The 18,366-nt window shown below is 39.8% G+C and overlaps 3 protein-coding genes across 4 annotated transcripts in view; 2 read left to right on the top strand and 1 right to left on the bottom strand.

Annotated features, from left to right (window-relative positions):
• The first annotated feature begins 329 nt into the window (after nucleotides 1–329).
• On the top strand, nucleotides 330–1,257 carry LOC134751035 (splicing factor 3B subunit 5). Its single transcript, XM_063686369.1, has one exon. The coding sequence runs from the start codon at nucleotides 548–550 to the stop codon at nucleotides 803–805; it is 258 nt and encodes an 85-aa protein (XP_063542439.1). The 5' UTR covers nucleotides 330–547; the 3' UTR covers nucleotides 806–1,257.
• On the bottom strand, nucleotides 1,250–3,513 carry LOC134751026 (exosome complex component MTR3-like). 2 transcript variants are annotated; one of them, XM_063686356.1, is made up of 4 exons: nucleotides 3,264–3,513; nucleotides 3,063–3,180; nucleotides 2,405–2,564; nucleotides 1,250–1,737 (listed from the first exon to the last, which is right to left on the bottom strand). In XM_063686356.1, the coding sequence occupies exons 1-4, from the start codon at nucleotides 3,424–3,426 to the stop codon at nucleotides 1,255–1,257; spliced, it is 924 nt and encodes a 307-aa protein (XP_063542426.1). In that variant the 5' UTR covers nucleotides 3,427–3,513; the 3' UTR covers nucleotides 1,250–1,254. The 2 variants fall into 2 exon arrangements, with proteins under 2 accessions (XP_063542426.1, XP_063542425.1); XM_063686355.1 differs by having other exon boundaries at nucleotides 3,255–3,512.
• A 1,030-nt stretch (nucleotides 3,514–4,543) lies between these two features.
• LOC134750851 (putative divalent cation/proton antiporter TMEM165) overlaps nucleotides 4,544–18,366 on the top strand; it is a 38,831-nt gene continuing 25,008 nt past the window's right edge. Inside the window, exons 1-2 of the mRNA XM_063686086.1 lie at nucleotides 4,544–4,562; nucleotides 5,542–5,657. Of these exons, the coding sequence (XP_063542156.1) occupies nucleotides 5,550–5,657 (108 nt within the window). The 5' untranslated portion in view covers nucleotides 4,544–4,562; nucleotides 5,542–5,549. The remainder of the gene's footprint in view (nucleotides 4,563–5,541; nucleotides 5,658–18,366) is intronic.

Here is an 18,366-nt window from a genome sequence, read left to right on the forward strand (position 1 = left end):
TCTCTTAAAAAAAAGAATGTCTCTGGTTTTTGGCTTCCTATTATTGGGTCGTACATTATTGGGTCGGGCTTTCTCGACGTGTGCCAATAATGCGCAGCCCAATATTTGAAAGCCAAGGACTCAAATTAGTGGACGCGTATTATTGGGTCGTACATTATTGCCCTGTGAAAAGAGTGGCTTCGTATTATCGCCCCGGACCAAGCCTGCGCGGACCGAGAATGCTCAACCCAATAATACACGACCCAATAATAGACGTACATCATGGACGCCAATTATTGGGCTGTACATTCTTGGGTTGAGCATTATTTGGCTGTGTATTAGCGGTTCCCTTATTTTGTAGTGTAGTGAAGCTTGTTTGATATTTATACTATATTTTAACACAGTATCATCTTTTTCGTCATTTAATAAATACCGACTCTACACACACACACACGTTACACGACTCTACACACGTTATAAAGACAAATTAACATTAGAATTATCTCGAATAGAAGTGTTATATTATCAACCAGATATCATAACCTAGAAATACCCAAGCCGTGTTAAAATGGGTGAAAGATATAATATCCACAGTCAACTAGAGCATCTTCAGAGCAAATACATCGGTACCGGGCATGCCGACACCACGAAGTACGAATGGTTAACGAACCAGCACAGAGATTCTTGCTGCAGCTACATGGGACATCCAGACTTGCTGAGCTACTTCGCTATTGTAGAAAATGAATCTAAAGCTCGAGTGAAGTTCAACTTGATGGAGAAGATGCTGCAGCCGTGCGGCCCGCCGCCGGAGAAGCCTGAAGATTAATTCTAAGTGTGCACTAAGCTGTTCTTTTAAATCTGTTCGGATATTCTCTTAGTTTGGAATGACTTTATTTAATTAGTGAAAATGTTTAGCAAATACGAATGGGATCATAAGCTTTAAGTTATGTACAATTGTCTTGACTCTTTCCGTGTAATTGTCATAGTCATGTGCAGGAATGACAAATTATGTTTAAAAATAGGTAATAAGCTCCGAATGTGGCTAAAAATTATTAAGTAGTTTCCGTTTTACAGTTTTTATCTATTTTTTGGCTAGTATAAAACATTCCTGCACCCAATACCCTGGGATATGCTAATTGTTGACATAACAAAGCAAACTATTTTTTAACTGATACTGCCAACTGATGTGTATAAAAGAACAGTTCTGTAAAAACAGCTCTTAATTAAGGCTATAAGTATTCATAAGGATATTTTTAATAAAACACAATCGAAACTTCATCCGGCATTTAATAATGATTTCCACTCCTCCATCTTCACATTCAATGATTCTTCCCTCTTCTTAGCTTCCTCTTTCAAAACTGCCTGTTGTTTCAAACGGTTCACCACATTTACAACAAGAACCTTCTGTATATTCGGAACAATTCTATCACACTCTTTTTCTAAAATCTCCATAGCATTTGTCGTACATTCAACATCCATTGAGCCTGTCAATCTAAAGTCCGATATCTGTTTTAGTCCTGATAACATAGACATGGTCACTGTTCCGTGGTTAATGTTGTTTCCTGGGCTCATTATAGCTACATGCTCTTCAGCCTCGGTGGGATCTATGAATGTCTTGTCTCCGATGACAGCTAAGGAGCAAGCAGTGATTATATCGTACATAGGGACTGCAGCGTCTCCTAATGCTAGGCCTGCTGCATTGATGGCTGCAGCTAGACAGGCTCCATCATGTTCCAAAATGTAGACAAAGACATCAATCTGAAAGAAACCAAAAAAGTTTGTCACTTGATCATGATAAAGAGAGACAAGTTATTAGGCTGATTCACACAAAGAGCTACTTGGAAAAAAAAAATGTCCCACCAATTGGTCTGTTACAATAGACAACTGTTACAATTGGTATGTATAGTACAGTCGCGATCAGATATATCGGAGCGGCCAAGGTGCTGAAAAATATCTGAACACGCACTTAACGCCTTGACAATAGAGGCATGTTTAGATATTTGTGAGCGCCTCAGCTGCTCCGATATATCTTACGGCAATTGTACAATAGACAATTGCCCAAGGAACATTAATGTACGGCTGCTATGCCTCCTTGTCTGGTCTTCAACAGAAGGACATGATGTCACAATCCTCAGTATTGAGGGACCGAATGAAGAGAGATGCCTCCTTCCTTCTATGTGGATCTGCCTATTTACAAAATAAGTATGTATATGAAAGTTTTATAGCTCTCATAGGTGACTCATACAACTGTCAAGAATATTGCTATTATCTGAAGAAAGAAATTATTCTCATATCTGTGAAAACTGCTTCACCTCTTGTCTGTGTATGATAAGAATAGTGACCTTATTTTTAATCATCTTGAATTTAAAAAAAAAAAAAAATTGTGTTGTTTACTCTTAACTACATACAAGGCTATACTCATTACCTGGTAATTAGGAAACAAATGCCTGCAGACCGCTGGCTCCAACGCCTGTCTCAGAGCTACTGACAATGCCTTCTCTTCAGTGTCCGGTGCATGCGGTCGGCGTTCCCGGGGACATGAGAATGGAGCAAACTTCACTTCACAGTACAATTGTCCTAGTTGGCTGTTGAACACGTACGGTAATTTAAAGACAAAATTAAGGAATACACATCTAACTTATAAGCATAAAGTCCCAAACTAAAATGAAATAAAAATGTAAAAAAAGCCGGCCAAGTGCGAGTCGGACTCTTGCACCAAGGGTTCCATACCATTACGCATTAAACGGCAAAAAAATCACATTTGATGTATGGAAGCCCCACTTAAATATTTATTTTATTCTTTTTAGTATTTGTTGTTATAGCGGCAACAAAAATACATCATCTGTGAAAATTTCAACTGTAGCATGATTGCTTTCATTTCATGAGATACAGCCTGGTGACAGACGGACGGACGGACAGCGCAGTCTTAGTAATAGGGTCCCGTTTTTAACTTTTGGGTATGGAACACTAAAAAAACTAAGAAATACCATTTGTGGGTTATTATGTCGGTTTTGTAGGACTCTCCATACCACATATATATAAATAATAAATAGGTAATCTATGTGCGATAAGGAACAACAAACCTGAACTCGTTCTGGTGGGGTATTTCTCTTGGATCAAAAACAGAACATACAACTTTAGTTTTCTTCAATTCTACATATGCCGACCCCTTTGCTTGTGATACCATATCTGTCCTCGCAACTGAAAGAAAACTTTACAATTAGCATAACACTTTTTCATTCAATATTTACTCATTTACAATAGTAAACACGTACAAAACATACACATGCTTCGGGCATCGGATAGAGCGCGCCCATCTTTCCGTAACCCTTTGTCGTTTAATAAATCTTTGTGCAACTCGTCGTAGGTTTTGAAATAGTCTTTTGTGAAACGTTTGTAGGATACACTGTCTTCTGGGCCGTTAAATCTACGATAGTCGAGAGGCATTTTGATTTATTTTAGGGGTTATAATACAAGTTGTTGACTTGTAACCGTCCGTCACCGTTGCCGTCTTGCCGTCACTTTGAAGCGTTTTGTTATTGCTACCAGCAACCTAAACGTTTAGTTTACTTAGTTGTTGTTGCTTGGCAGGTTTAACGCTATAAACAGTATTCAAGTATCGATTAATATTTTTATTTAGATTATATTAATTTCAGTAGCTACTACTATTAAAATCTTGAATATAACTAAATTCGACATTGATTTATTAGAAAATTCTACGATTATTTGGACTTGCCTTGAAATTGACCTTGCCCAGTGCCAACATCAACATCAAAACGGATCTATCTGTCATGTCAATTTAGGAAACGCGATGTCCGCGATGTGTTCCTGAAAATGTGTGTTTTCGTGTGATATCCAGTAATTACTTTTATATTAATAATCACGTTATGTGACAATAGTATAATCCTTTTAGATATATAGTATTATTGATCTAACAAGAGATCTGAAGAGTAGTTTAGACTAAAGATAAGGTAAGCAGGCAATCGCCACATTCACTAAATACCGGTGACGTTTCAACGATTTTACTGAAAAAACAGTTACTTTCCTACTGAAAGCAATGTATTAAACTGCTGCTATGATAACTCCCATTATCCTAGAACTTATGTACTGTACGTACGTGTATGTATGTACTTCAGTATTTGTTCATTTTAGTTATCTCCTTTTCTAAGGTAAATTTGTAACAATATCATAACTTGTAACACTCCATAATCCTCAATTATCACGATTCTCCAACCATTTGCCTTGACTCTTGATCAGTGCTTTTTAAAATCTATATCTATTTAGTAACATTTAACCTCAAACTACATTAATAAACTAAAATATTGATAGGTTGTTACATTGTTGAGTAATAACATAATAAATGTTTTTATGTATGTCAATCGTTATCAAACAATGTATTGTACACTGGTATGCGGTATACTGAATGTTAATTTATGATATGTAACTCATTTTTAGCACCCTTTGTCAAAACTGACTTGTAATTATCATCAATTTAATAATAATCAATTGAGGAAACTTCTTTATAAACTAACGGCTGCTCATTTCGTATTAAACTGTGAAATGGAATAGGTACAACTTTCAAGGTACTAGTAGATTTTATATACCTATTTAATTAATATTTATAAATAATACCAATTTATTTATTTTTCGATCTATGCGTAAGTTTTAAGCCCTGGTATCTCAGTTGGTATTGGTTGGCTGGTATCGTAGATGTTTGAATCTCGTCCAATGTCATAGATATTTTCATTTACCCTTTATTTCAAAACATTTTTTAATGCAAGTATTATTAAAACACTTCATGTTATAGATAGAGTTGTGCCATTCCCGGTAACATTCCCCATTTTGTATGGGGAAATTTCTCGCTCGGTAACATTCCCCATACAAAATGGGGAATGTTACCGGGAATGGCACAACTCTAGTTATAGAGCATTCTGTCTTGCACAATGAACAATTGCTATGTAAACTTGTAAAGACGACTTACAGGATTATCTTGTCATAATCTGTCTCATTTGTAAATAGAATGATAATCACATGCACATGGAAAGCAAAGTTTTAAGTATGGAGAAATTTGAAACTATTGGAGACAGAGGAAAACTGTCTCAGTCTAAAATTCATGGCTCATGGGACAGAACAGAGCAACGGAAAAACAATGGTCCAGTGTTTTTTTTCTTATCTTGCTTTTACTCCCTGCAATTTTGCACAGGGTTTTTTTTTATCTGGTTTTTATTGAGGCTGGACACTCTAGGTGAACATGTCAGCCTAATGGGTGTCCAGTAGTTTTAGAGCAAGTTATTTGTTGTGACCAAAGGACACAAGTCTTCGTTTATTGGGGTTCTATGTCTTACTTTTAAAGTATGACACCTTAACACATTCACTGCCCCAAATGCACATGTGCGTTCACCGTCATACAAGTTTGTTCCTAGGCCACGCCCCCTGGCAGTGAATGCGTTGAAAAGCAAGTTGGATGTTGTATATATAATAATTGAAAGAACAAAATCCCTTATCCTAAATGTCACTCCTTATAAGCAACCATTTCTCACAATAAGAACGTTTTAATTGCAGTGATCATCATGGTGCGAAGACGGTCATACGTTTTGGGCGCCATGGCGTTTGCGGTGACGTGGGCGATAGCCGCGGGCAGTGATGCACAAGGAACATCCTCAACAGCCGCTACAGAGGTAAGACTTTTATTGTACGAGAAAGTTGTTAGCTGCTCTGTCTCTACTTATGTGAAGTTGTTAGTGTACGAGGGCTGGTCAGAAAGTTAGCTGCTTTGTCTCTACTTATGTGAAGTTGTTAGTGTAAGAGGGCTGGTCAGAAAGTTAGCTGCTTTGTCTCTACTTATGTGAATTTGTTAGTGTACGAGGGCTGGTCAGAAAGTTGTTAGCTGTTTTTGTCTCTACTTATATGAAGTTGTTAGTGTACGAGGGCTGGTCAGAAAGTTGTTAGCTGCTCTGTCTCTACTTATGTGATTTGAATAACATTTATACCATTCTGTGATGTTTCAGTACTTATTATTGAGGTGGTGTAAAATCATTTTAGAAAACTATTAGTTTTTTAGGGTTCCATACCTCAAAAGGAAAAATAAAACACTTATAGGATCACTTTGTTGTCCATCCATCCATCCGTCCGTTCCTCTGTCTGTCTGTCAAGGCCCTTTATCTCGCGAACGCGTGAAGGTTGAAAGTTGAAATTAAATACTTTGTTACGACGAAGCCTAAGCAACTGCATGCTGGAATTGCTGGATCAGGTGAATGAGGGCAGCCCTTAATACTCAAACGCCGCCCCAAAGTTCCTATGAGTATTTTGGGTTTTGGGTATTCTCAATATACAAGATTGTATTGAGAATATCTGTACTGTGTCTAAACCGACTTTATTAATTGAATAAACCATATTTTATTAGCAGTCTTATATGAATTAGATTAGATAAAAAGTTACAAATATTTATACATACACTGTAGGTACAAATGTTGTCTACGCATGCAGTTTATAGCCGTAACATTGCTTATCAAGGCATTTTAGCCGTTTATGATTTTAGTAATGGTAAGATTATCCAAACGAAACATATTGCATCCATAAACTTTTTACATTGTTTAAATTTGTTTTGGATTAATGTGTTATTTTTTTTCTAATGTATATTTTTAGATGCATTATCAAAAAGTCTGTTAATTCATTAAAATTTCAGACATTTTCGTATTCCGGCCAAAATTCCTAACATGTCAGGAAAATTCCTTACGTCTGGTAACCCTACTTCCTGCTGTCTGACTGTCTCTACGCAACGGATTTTGATGCGGTTTTTTTTAATAGATTCAAGAGGAAGGTTTATATGTATAATACATCGTGCGAAGCCGGGGCGGGTCGCTAGTTTTCTATTTAAACCTATTATTTTCCCTACAAATCCAATAATCCGGCAGCTCCAACAATCCGGCATATAAGGGGAAACATTTCAGGTGCCGGATTACGGAGCGCCTACTGTTTATAGTTTTTTGTCGATTCGTGAGGTTTACAGTTCATAGATCCACCAGCTACGTTTGGTAGTACGTTTTAGAACTACCAAATTACAGTCAAGGCATTTAATTTTAGTACCCTATGAGCAAAGACCTATATAACTCCGTATAACATGAATAAAGTCTAAGGAAAAAACGTGCCTCGGAAATCAAGAAAATTTGATTCTCGCACAGATGGCGCTAGCACCAATACCAAACTTTGGCCTATTCTCGTTTAGATGGCGTTGACGGTTTCGTTTGTTATTTAACAATTTTAAAACATATCAGTTAAAGAATATGGGTCAAAATCATATAAAAATAATAAATACATTTTTTGATATTTTTATTTTTAGTTTTAATCGTGTGTCGAATATCGATAGATGGCAGTAGATTTATTGTGACTACAAAATTTACTATGTCAGTACCCCTCTATCCTATATATTCTCTTTGACAGCACCCATGACGGTACTAAATGGTACGGAAATTAAATTATTTAAGTGTAAGAGCACTCGAGTTGATTAATCCTATCTTTGCTAATGCGTCACGTATTGTATACAATTACAGGTTCTAATTAGAACACGTGAATCTGAAGATTAGCTACATACTTACATATTATTTGAGATAGTTCACTACAACTGCCATAGATGGCGCTTGTGGCTAAAATGAATGGCGTTATTCATTAACGTGCTACAAGCTGAAATAAAACTATGAAATATACACAATATACAAGCTATATTAATCGTTTGTCTTAATGTCATTTTGGCTTATGTATTGGTAAGAAAGAGGTAAAACATAAATTAAACTTGAGGCTTCTAAAATTTAATAAGGGGTTAAATTGGTAGGTACAATAGATAATTTTGTGGTTGAATGAATTGAACCAACGAGTAGAAAACAATAATAACTATGAGTTTTTGTGGTTTTACCTCAGAGCGCTCTATTGCTCTATATATTATTTAGAATGTAAGTTGTATGATTTATTAGACTTGTCGTGACTATTTATTTGATGTTGACTGTACGTACAATCGAGGACATTGGCGGTGAACCACCTTAAGGGCAAAAATCGTTTAAACATCTTGCAGACGGTCAGGCGATATCATAAAAGTGATGACCAATAGCATGGCACTTAAAAATGTAAGTGTTGAAAAAAGGTTAGCTCAGGTAAAGTTTATTCCCGTCTATTGTCTTTGTGACGGCTGGCATTTGCAAACTAAGATAAGGAATCCATAAGGCATCCTAGTTGGTTATCTTTATGGGGAGGCGAAGTTTATTAAATATATTAATAACGGGTCACTCACGTGTTTTAAGTCGAAAACGCTCGACATGTTTCACTCCGTACCGAGGAGCGTCATCAGGAGCTTGCGTCGACGGTGACGGACCGGCGCAGACTGCGGGCCGCAGCCCTCCGAGCCCGATGACTCGGCGCGGGCGCCGGTGGCGGCAGGGGGGGCGAGAAACTACCCTCGTTTACGGCATTATTGTCAAATGATGGGTTGCACACAACACTCACTACGTCATTCGCTAATGGTTCGTCCACACTGTCCACCGACGTAGTACCCAAAACAGTTTTCCAGCTCGGAGGCACTGACCAACCACAATCACGGTTAAAATTCGGATGACGACCAATTTCGATAGCCTCCCGTACTTTTCGCTGAATCACAAACTTTTCTTTCGCCAGCACAGTTACCTTATCGAAACGTATATAGTGAGTCGAATCCGAATCCAATACGTGTTCCGTCACCGCAGAACCCCGGCTATCCCTGTTCTTCATACTCCGTATGTGCTCGGACAATCTGGTGGAAATGTTTCGGCCCGTCTCTCCTATGTAGTTTTTCCCATTCCCACAGGAGCAAGGAATCATGTATACACCCGGACTGTTCAAAGGCTCCCTATCCTATAGGCGAAGTTTAGCCTGAACAACAACAACTAATAAACTGTCCTTACTACCTATTGTTTGTCTTATTTTATTACCTGTTTTTATCCTTTTCATTATTAACATAAAGAAATTTGTTATCTCTATGGAAGGCGGAGTTTAGCTCGCTCGTAAGGATCGAGGTAAAAAAATTCTGAAGTGGTTCACCGCGGGAATGTCCCTGATTATACTTACGTGTAGGTATTAGCTATAGAGTTGTATTTTCCTGGCAAAAAAATGTTAAGTGTTAGCATTTAAATGTACCTACTAGTGTGACGAATTACATACAGAGACACAAAAAGATGAGCCACACGGTTTAGTCCCGCATTAGTTGAGCAAATAATATTTGCAGAATGACATCACCCATTACGAATATGTGATAAAAACTCGAGATTGTCTAGTGTCTAACACTTTAAACTCTCGCGTTTTCAACACATTATTTATTTAAACAATTACTCCAACGAGATGGAGCGACGACCTGGTGAAGGTCGCGGGAATTCGGTGGATGCGAGCGGCACAAGATCGGTCGGAGTTGCGAGCATTGGGGAGGCCTATGTCCAGCAGTGGACGTCTATCGGCTGACATGATGATGATGATGATTTAATTACACGAACAGGTCTAACGCGATTTAATTTCATTGTTTTTACCTTTAATTTCGACGTTTCTGCTAGATCACGGAAGACTGACGTCCCAGCAAAATGAATGAATGAGATGTTGAAACCGAGGGATCTATCTTCGGACCAGTGTGCAGATATTTTTAGTGTTGCGTGTCGTGCCGCGGACAATAAACATTTATCTTTCGTTTAGGTATTTCTAGTAGGTACTTCCCCAGTAAGGAAAACCGCAATTCAAATCTATATGTAAAAAGTTACGTTTTTTATTTGGCGGTTTCTTACAAAGAATCGATGATCAGTTGTAGTAACATCTCGAGTATCTCAGTATCATTCCGAATTAGAATTTCGCTGGTAATTTGCCACCATGATTGCTTTTTGCCTATGAGACACATACCTCAACTCTATGGCTTCCAAACAAAGCGTCTGGAAAATTTGGTTGTAGGCCTTTTGCAAGCCTTTATGTAGTTTCTCTGTCCTTCTATCAGGTACAGGCAGCTGCAGAGAGAGGTGACCACCACCTGCAAACAAATTTCTATGCAGGGGGGTCACCTGTCTGCACAAAGCAATTAAAATTTTACCTATCTCCAATGGATTCGAGTTCTGTTGATTCTTTGACACTGGAACTTTGTTGCGACTTTTGTACAGACAAAGAGAATATATAGTAAATAAATAAATAAATAAAAATAAAATTATTTATTTTCAGACAGTTACAGTCCATAGTTGTTAGTATTAACTTACAGGCTATGTTATGTTACAGAACAGAATAGTATAGAGGGTTATTTTCATAGTACATTTTGTAGTCACAGTGTAAACTGCAATTTATCGACACAGGATTAAAACTAAAAATGAAAATTTATAAAAATATCAAAAAATGTATAGTATGACTTTTACCTATGTGCTTTCACTGATATGTGTTAAAATTGTAAAATATCAAACGGTGTCGTTAACGCCATCTATTCGAGAATGACTTTTTCTTGATTTCCGAGACACGTTTTTTCCTTAGACTTTATTTATCTTATACAGAGTTATATATATGACTTCGGTACAGGTAATTTTTTTTTACTTAGTCATTTCCTTCCTTAGGTTAATAACCGACGAAGGACATTAACATAATAGTTTTTCCTAGAGAATATGAAGAAATGATGATGACTTATCTATTTACTGGTATTTTCTAAAAACAGGTAATTAATTACAACGTTTGAAGCAATAGCACTAACGGCATGAGAATATAAATGTTCCATCTAAAATTCTATTGTTAATGCATATTAAATCTTATAATTTCCACCGGTAAGTCCATAAGATAAGATAAGATAAGATAAGATAAGATATTTCTTTATTGTACAACCGTGTTACAGAGGTGTTATGTGGTGTGATACATGTGAGTTTCAACGGTAACCCAATTCGGGTATACAATGGACACTTAAAACTAAATTAAAACTAAGAAACACTTAACTATTATACACGTACATAGCATAGCTATCAATACAGGGGACACATTATCATAAAGAATATAATTCAAAGAAATCCTTTAGTGAATAGAATTCATTCTTAATAAGCCATTTTTTTAAACTACGCATAAATTCTATGCCATCTAACATATTAATTCCATTCTTTTTTCTTGTATGTCAGTCAAATGATGTCATCATTTTCATCACCGTGATAAGGCACGTGGACATCATCATGTGTCATTATGTAGGTACTATTTCAGTGTAACAATCTGGGAACTTACCTAATAATGGCTAGCGATTTGAGGGCATGCGATTGTTTAATTTGTTAACCGTATAAAAAAAGGCATCCATACTATAATATTATAAATGCGAAAGTCTGTCTGTCTGGCTGTGTGTTACCTCTTCACGCTTAAACCACTGAACCGATTCAGTTAAAATTTGACATAGGGTAAGGACAGTAAGGACATAGGATAGTTTTTATCCCGGAAATCATCGTTTAAGAGGGTGAAAATTATCTCACTTCCACCCCGAAAGTGAGATAATTTATGCATCGCCTGACAATGATATACTTAAGTATTATGCTCAAATTGAATCATTGCCTTTATATTTTATCAAGGCGTTAGAAGTTAGAATTGTCTCTCAATTAAGGATATAAGGAAGTTGGTATAGGGAATCAATAAAAAGCAGATTGGATAAAAAAGAAGCTACCCAAAATACTAATTCTACGCAGACGAAGTCGCGGGCAAAAGCGTAGTTACTAAACTACATATTACCAGCTTGATGCGTGTGCGTCTAGGTAGTAGGTATCTTATATAGACCACTTAGCCTATGTCACAGGGCGGACACGCTATACATCAAAAATCACTTTCGTTTCTATGTGTGAACGGCACGTCTATACACGCGGCATGCGTCATAGTGTGAGTAAGTTGCTTAAAAATAGTACTGAGCCGCCGGTAAACGGCTGTCAATCTGGTGTCGCGGGGCGAGGTAATTCGAGTCGGGGCGGGGCGATGCGTGGCCGTTCTGTATGATAATACTATTACTTATGCTGTGCCTATGTACCATTTACCCACACTGTTAACTGACAGTTCGTAAACCTTATTACCAGAGACCGGAATTATTGTGGCATTTTTGAACTGTGATAGGGAGTTCCCACGAGAATTCCGGCCTCTGCTTATTACAAAAGGCATGACGTTCACCGATTGACAGTTAAGAACATTGCTGTATACGACTCCGCCATTTAAAAACAAACCGGGCAAGTGCGAGTCGGACTCGCCCACCGAGGGTTCCGTACTTTTTGGTATTTGTTGTTATAGATATAGAGGAAGCAGAAATACATCCTCTGTGAAAATTTCAACTGTCTAGCTATCACGGTTCGTGAGATACAGCCTGGTGACGGACAGTGGAGTCTTAGTAATAGGGTCCCGTTTTTACCCTTTGGGTACGGAACCCTAAAAATCACAAAACTGAGTTGACAAAAAATCTATTTAATTATCGAACCTGCTCATAAAATTTTACATTGCGACCTGTAGAGGAGAACATCCGGACATACGAAAGCATTTTTACCCAAGCTGATACGGAAATCTTCGCTCGGTCAAAAATATTTTATTACTAGTACAGGTACCTATGTGTAAAGGGGCCCACCCATTACCAGTTCACTGGACGATATCAGCCTGTCAGAACAAAAATTTTGGCCAACATAGTATAAACAAATAGCTATATAAACAAATAAATATATACATGAACCGAGCGACCAGGGGTAAGAGAAAGACATATTCATGTATTGACAGTTTCATGTATGGCATCCTTTTTCTCTTTCACTCTTATAAATTTCGGTATTTCGCCATAGCCTCCTTGCTATGATGCCCACATGATGCCATAACCCGACCATGAAAAAATGCCCGGTCGGTGATAAAAAAAAGCATGGCACTATTTTCTCTTTCCTCTTATAGGAATCGCAATAAGACTATCTTTCTCTATCAAAGAGTGTCAGGCCCTTGGTGGGCCCCTTAATTGTGCAAGCAACCGCGACAACTGAGAACAAAAGACAGATGTTTAAATTTATATTTATTAGTTAGATACAAATTGGTGACAAACAGTGATGTAATCGGGTCTTCGGTCAATGGCCGAATCGTAATTACCTTCGTGAACGAATGACCTCGATTCGTTAGAGAAAATCATTCGATTGAATGCAATAGACAGTTCTAAGGTCATCATTACTCGGGTACTTACCTATTTATCGAGTATTTCGGATTCATGGGTACAGTCGCCATCAGATATATAGGTGATAAAAATGTCTGAACACGCTCTCTAGCGCCTTGACAATAGACGCATGTCGAGATATTTGTGAGCACCTCGGCCGCTCCGATAAATCTGAAGGCGACTGTACCATTGTTCGTACTCACAACTCACATTTTAACCTTATTGTATCGTTTAGACTTAAGTTCCATGGGATTTTGCCTCCCTCTTAATAGGGAGTAAAGCCAAGAAATAAGAAAGAAAGAAAAGATGAGCATAGGTGAAAATATTTCCATATGACATAGTTAATTCAAACTTGTCAACGTACCAATAAAAACTTGTCAGACTTTTAGACTAGGCTCGCGAAACTTTTAAAAAAATAACTGAAGTACCTTACTTTAGAATCAGAAAGAAACTTTAAGAACTGTCACATATCCATCTGTAAATTTTTGAACTAAAATGTTCGACCTCTGCTAATCCATAGTAGTTTTGTTTTATATAATCTATATCTCATTTATGGCCGAATCACCGAGAATCCGCCGCGCACTTTTACTTAATCGATACCGCACAAGGTCGGCCTTGGTCAAATTTGCCCGCACGCCCAAAGATAGCATCGCGTGGGTACCATCGCCATCAGATATATCGGAGCGGCCGACGTACTCAAAAATATCTTAACACGCACTCTAACGCCTTGACAATAGCGGCGTGTTAAGATATTTGTGAGCACCTCGGCCGTTCACTGTTCACTGACAAGACGTAAACCTTATAAGGTAGATGGGTAGCTAGTTTTATTGCTAGTACCACCTCTAGACAAAGAGAAGGACATGTTTATAAACATTGCCCAGTGATGCAATTCCAGATGCTAGGACTACCGGCGAGTTTGAAGGCTTTGGCGATGTTTAACGGACAGTCGATATTAAACCTTAAATACCTACTAAATGATGATGAGTGATGGCAGGTGGACTAAAATGTTAACGGAATGGTGGCCGCTTTCGAATGAAAGAAGCCCCTGGCGTCCATCGGCTCGTTGGGTGGACGACATCCGGAAGGTTGCGGGTCACTTCTGGATGAGATTAGCTCAGGACCGGGACAAGTGGCGTACTGGAAGAGAGTCATATGCTCAGCAGTGGGCGATAAAGGGCTGATATGATGATGATGATGATGACCTACTAAAGACTTCCCCTCTTTATTAGGGTTTCCAAACACCGGACGTCTCGGAATACCGGTATTAATACTAAAATTCTCTTCATCATATTGAAATCTCTTTATGTGGGCTTGTACGGTTAGCAGCAGAAGTAACATAGAAGTAGTAACAGTCAGCAGTAGTGATAGTAAAATGATCTGAATGTGAACATTATGTAGCTTTAATCGCACTTAAACTATCGTGAGACATATTTCAAAATATTTATCAGTACGGTTTTTACTCACTATTATTTTTAGTCGCTTTTGGCGACATGTTTCGGATTCTTTGGGAATCCATCCTCAGGCACGAGTGTCCGCGGCGGTTGTACGAGGCGGGCGGCGCGGGCAGTGCACGACGTACAACCGCCGCGGACACTCGTGCCTGAGGATGGATTCCCAAAGAATCCGAAACATGTCGCCAAAAGCGAGTAAAAATAATAGTGAGTAAAAACCGTACTGATAAATATTTTGAATTATGTAGCTTTATTGTTAAGAGAAGCATGCAGGGATTTCATCCTCACATGCTCACCGGAATAGCACTGTGTGGGATGGGAGTCACTGGTGCAAGCTCGTACTGCCACAGAATAAATAATAGTACTAGGTACAGAAGGTACACTCTATCAAAACGCGTCTATTACAGCAGATATGACCGCTATGTGGCGCAAGCGCGAGCAGGCGTCCATTCCGTAGCGGTGCGCGGCAACTATTATTATTATTATGTTCGTCCTTTACATAATTTCGGGACCATGGGGTCCCGGACATTTGGAAGGCGTGCGTGGGGCCGAAGCCAACACGCAGAGGCCCCTTGTAAAAAGACAATTTACTCTAAAAGGTGATGTGACACCAACCGATGATTATCCCTGTATGCACTATAGTAGTGCACCCAAGGACAAGCCCCGGTTAGTGCAGGACTATTGCAATGATAAGAAACAAAATAAACTAGACTATTGTGTTGAGATGTTAGTGTACTGGTTACCGGGTCTATGGAAATACTATGGCACCTGCCCCAATCTATGTTTAAAAACACGAAAAAAATGGACAGGTGGTGACTCGCCAACTCACAATATGGGTCCCCGAAAACGGCCGCTCGCACGGAGCGACAAGGGGACAACATCGCGTGAGTGGCTCAGGGTGTGGAGAGGTGTGCACCGCTTTCTACCCAGTGGCTGTAAACACTCACAGCCACTGTGCCAACTCGCGTCTTATGCATATTTCACTTCCACCCTGCGAGCATATAGCTCTGACACCCCACTCTGGACGGCCGGTAAAGGCAAGCCAGAGGTGAGAGTCCTGCGGCCCCTGCTCAGTGTTCACTCCAGCCGGCCAATGAAGGCAAGCCGGAGGGAGGGGCCTGACCGACTCTCGGGGGTATGGGACCCAAGGGACGTCACTTCCCATTCAGCTCGCCACAAGCTGCCCTGGGGGCTTATTATTATTATTATTGTTGGGGTGTTGTGGGCCTGTGAGTGTCACGTCGACCAAGCAGTGATCTATTGTGACGGCCCTTTAAAGTTCGTTACTAATGCCCGTTGAGTCCAGAAAATTCCAGATTCTTTGGGCCGTAATGTTCTGTACCTCATAGGGTTGCAGTATGTGCCGCCCTAAGTGGATACTTCTTTTTGACATTAGTGGTCCACAGGAACAGAGAATGTGCATTGCAGTCTCCTCTGATTCCTGGCAGAACCTGCATGTCGCATCCTGTTTCTTCCCAATTCGGAACATGTGTTTGTTCAACTTACAGTGTCCAGTCAATATTCTAGTCACTGCGCAGGTTTTATATCTTTTGAGCCTTAGAAGCTCCTTAGCAGTTTTGCCGTTGAACCCTTTGATTAGAGCTTTCGAGTGTTCTTGTCCTTTGACGAATTTCCACCAATCGATTGCTCTCGTTTTTTCTATGTTGCTGAGCAGAGAGTATGCATCCCGTTTTGTGATTCCACAGAACGGTTCTGGGCCGACCAGGGGTGTGTCTGCGCCCTTTCTAGCAAGTTCGTCCGCTTCTTCGTTTCCGTTAATGTCGGAGTGCCCTGGTACCCATCTAAGTATGACTTTGTTGGAGTTAGCCAGTGCATTTAGGTTTGTTTTACAGTTCTGGACTAGTTTTGAGTTTGACTCGAGGGAATCTAGTGCCAGCAGAGCAGCCTGGCTGTCTGAGTTGATGTAGATATGATGGTGTCTTAGGTTTCTATCCAGGTTAAGCTCCGCACATTTGTTGATGGCGAAGACTTCTGCCTGGAAGATTGATGCCTGTGTGCCCATGCTGACGCTAGCTCTGAGCTTAGGTCTCTCACCATAGATCCCACATCCTACATCATTGCCTTTCTTGGAACCATCCGTGTACCAAATATGGCTTCCCTCTTCGACGTACATTTGGTCGTTGGTCCATTTGTCTCTAGGAGGGATTTCTACTGTGTACAGTTTGGTAAAATTACATTCGGTGTGCGTGTCATCAGTGGGCATGCTAAGGGTTCTATTTGCAAAAACCCAGGCCTTTAGTTTGGTTAATGCTTGAGAGCGCCATTTTGGCCTGTTTAGCGTGCATATTCTGCAGACGCACTGCTTGGCCTCCTTTTGCACGTGCAGATGGAGTGGTATAATGTCCAGCAGTGCGTCTAGGGCCGCTCCCGGTGTCGAGGAGAAGGCGCCTGTTGCGGTTAAACAAGCCGTGCGTTGCAGGCTGTTTAGAGTATCTATCGCCGTCTTTTGGCTGGTTTTGTTACACCAGACTGCGGAGGCATAGGTGATAATGGGCCTCACTACCGCTGTGTACAACCACATAGCAATTTGGGGTCTTATGCCCCATCTTGCTCCTGCCATTCGACAGCATGACCACATGGCCATTTTTGCTTTTTGTATAATATTTCTCAAGTGAGGGTTCCAAGTAAACTTTTGGTCGAAAGTGACCCCTAGATACTTGACCTCTTCTGAGAACGGTATTATTTGTCCATTAAGTCTTGGTTGTGTAAGCTTTTCCAGCTTTCGTTTCCTTGTGAATGGTACTATTACAGTCTTGCTCGGATTAATGGACAAGTCATTTTCTCTACACCATTTGAATATAGTGTTTAGAGCTCCTTGCATTAGGTTGGAAATCGTGTGGAGGCAAGGGCCTTTGACAATGACTACCAGGTCGTCGGCATATCCCTGTGTGTCATAGTCATGGCCTGACATAATTGCAAGAAGTTGGTCCACTGCTAGGGTCCATAATAGTGGGGATAGAACGCCTCCTAGTGGACACCCTTTTGTGGTATAAAATTCATGCTCTATGGTATTGAGGGTCAGAGTGGCTACTCTGTTCGAGAGCATGCTATGTACCCATCTGGTGGTGGTTTCGTCTACTCCCTTTGAATTCATACCATTGAGTATGGTCTCTGTGGGCGTATTGTCGAAAGCACCCTCGACATCAAGGAACGCACATACAGCGGTTTGCTTTTCCTCTAGGGTTTTCTGCACCTTGTCAACCAGGTCGAGTAGGGCAGTCTCCGTAGATTTCCCCTTTTGGTAAGCATGTTGGTTTACACTTAGTGGTCTATCCACCAGGTATTTCGCTCTAATGTGTTGATCAATGATTCTTTCCATCGTTTTGAGTAGGAACGATGTTAGACTAATAGGTCTGAAGGATTTAGGTTGTGAATAGTCCTTTTTCCCTGCTTTTGGTATGAAGCGTACCTTGACCCTAGTCCATTCATCTGGTATAATTCCCCATGCAAAACTTGCTCGGAATATTCTGGCCAGATGCGGGGGAGGAGTTCCTGTCCTTGCTGTAAAAGCGCCGGAAATACTCCATCTTCTCCTGCCGATTTAAATGGTTTAAATTTATCCAATGCCCATCTAATTTTGTTTGGTCTGAAAATGTTAGTTGCCAAATTCCAGTCGATATTGCTTGCCCTGTGGTTTCGAGAATTCCTTTGGGCGCAAAGTTGTGTGTTACTGGTTGAGTACGAACCGGGGAAGTGGGTGCTTCTGAGCAAGTCCAGAGTTTCCTCTTCTGTGTTCGTAAATGTGCCATCTGGTCT

The sequence above is a fragment of the Cydia strobilella genome, chromosome 21 (assembly GCF_947568885.1).
Source record: "Cydia strobilella chromosome 21, ilCydStro3.1, whole genome shotgun sequence".
Classification (NCBI taxonomy): domain Eukaryota; kingdom Metazoa; phylum Arthropoda; class Insecta; order Lepidoptera; family Tortricidae; genus Cydia; species Cydia strobilella.

What these genes read in the sequence shown, in the direction of transcription:
- LOC134751026 (XM_063686355.1), bottom strand. Translation starts at nt 3,426, where the DNA reads ATGCCTCTCGACTATCGTAGATTTAACGGCCCAGAAGACAGTGTATCC. An exon ending in CCCCACCAGAACGAGTTCAG is followed by an intron (nt 2,565 to 3,062) that starts GTTTGTTGTTCC and finishes CGTGTTCAACAG; the next exon opens with CCAACTAGGACAATTGTACT. An exon ending in ATTTGTTTCCTAATTACCAG is followed by an intron (nt 1,738 to 2,404) that starts GTAATGAGTATA and finishes GGTTTCTTTCAG; the next exon opens with ATTGATGTCTTTGTCTACAT.
- LOC134751035 (XM_063686369.1), top strand. Translation starts at nt 548, where the DNA reads ATGGGTGAAAGATATAATATCCACAGTCAACTAGAGCATCTTCAGAGC.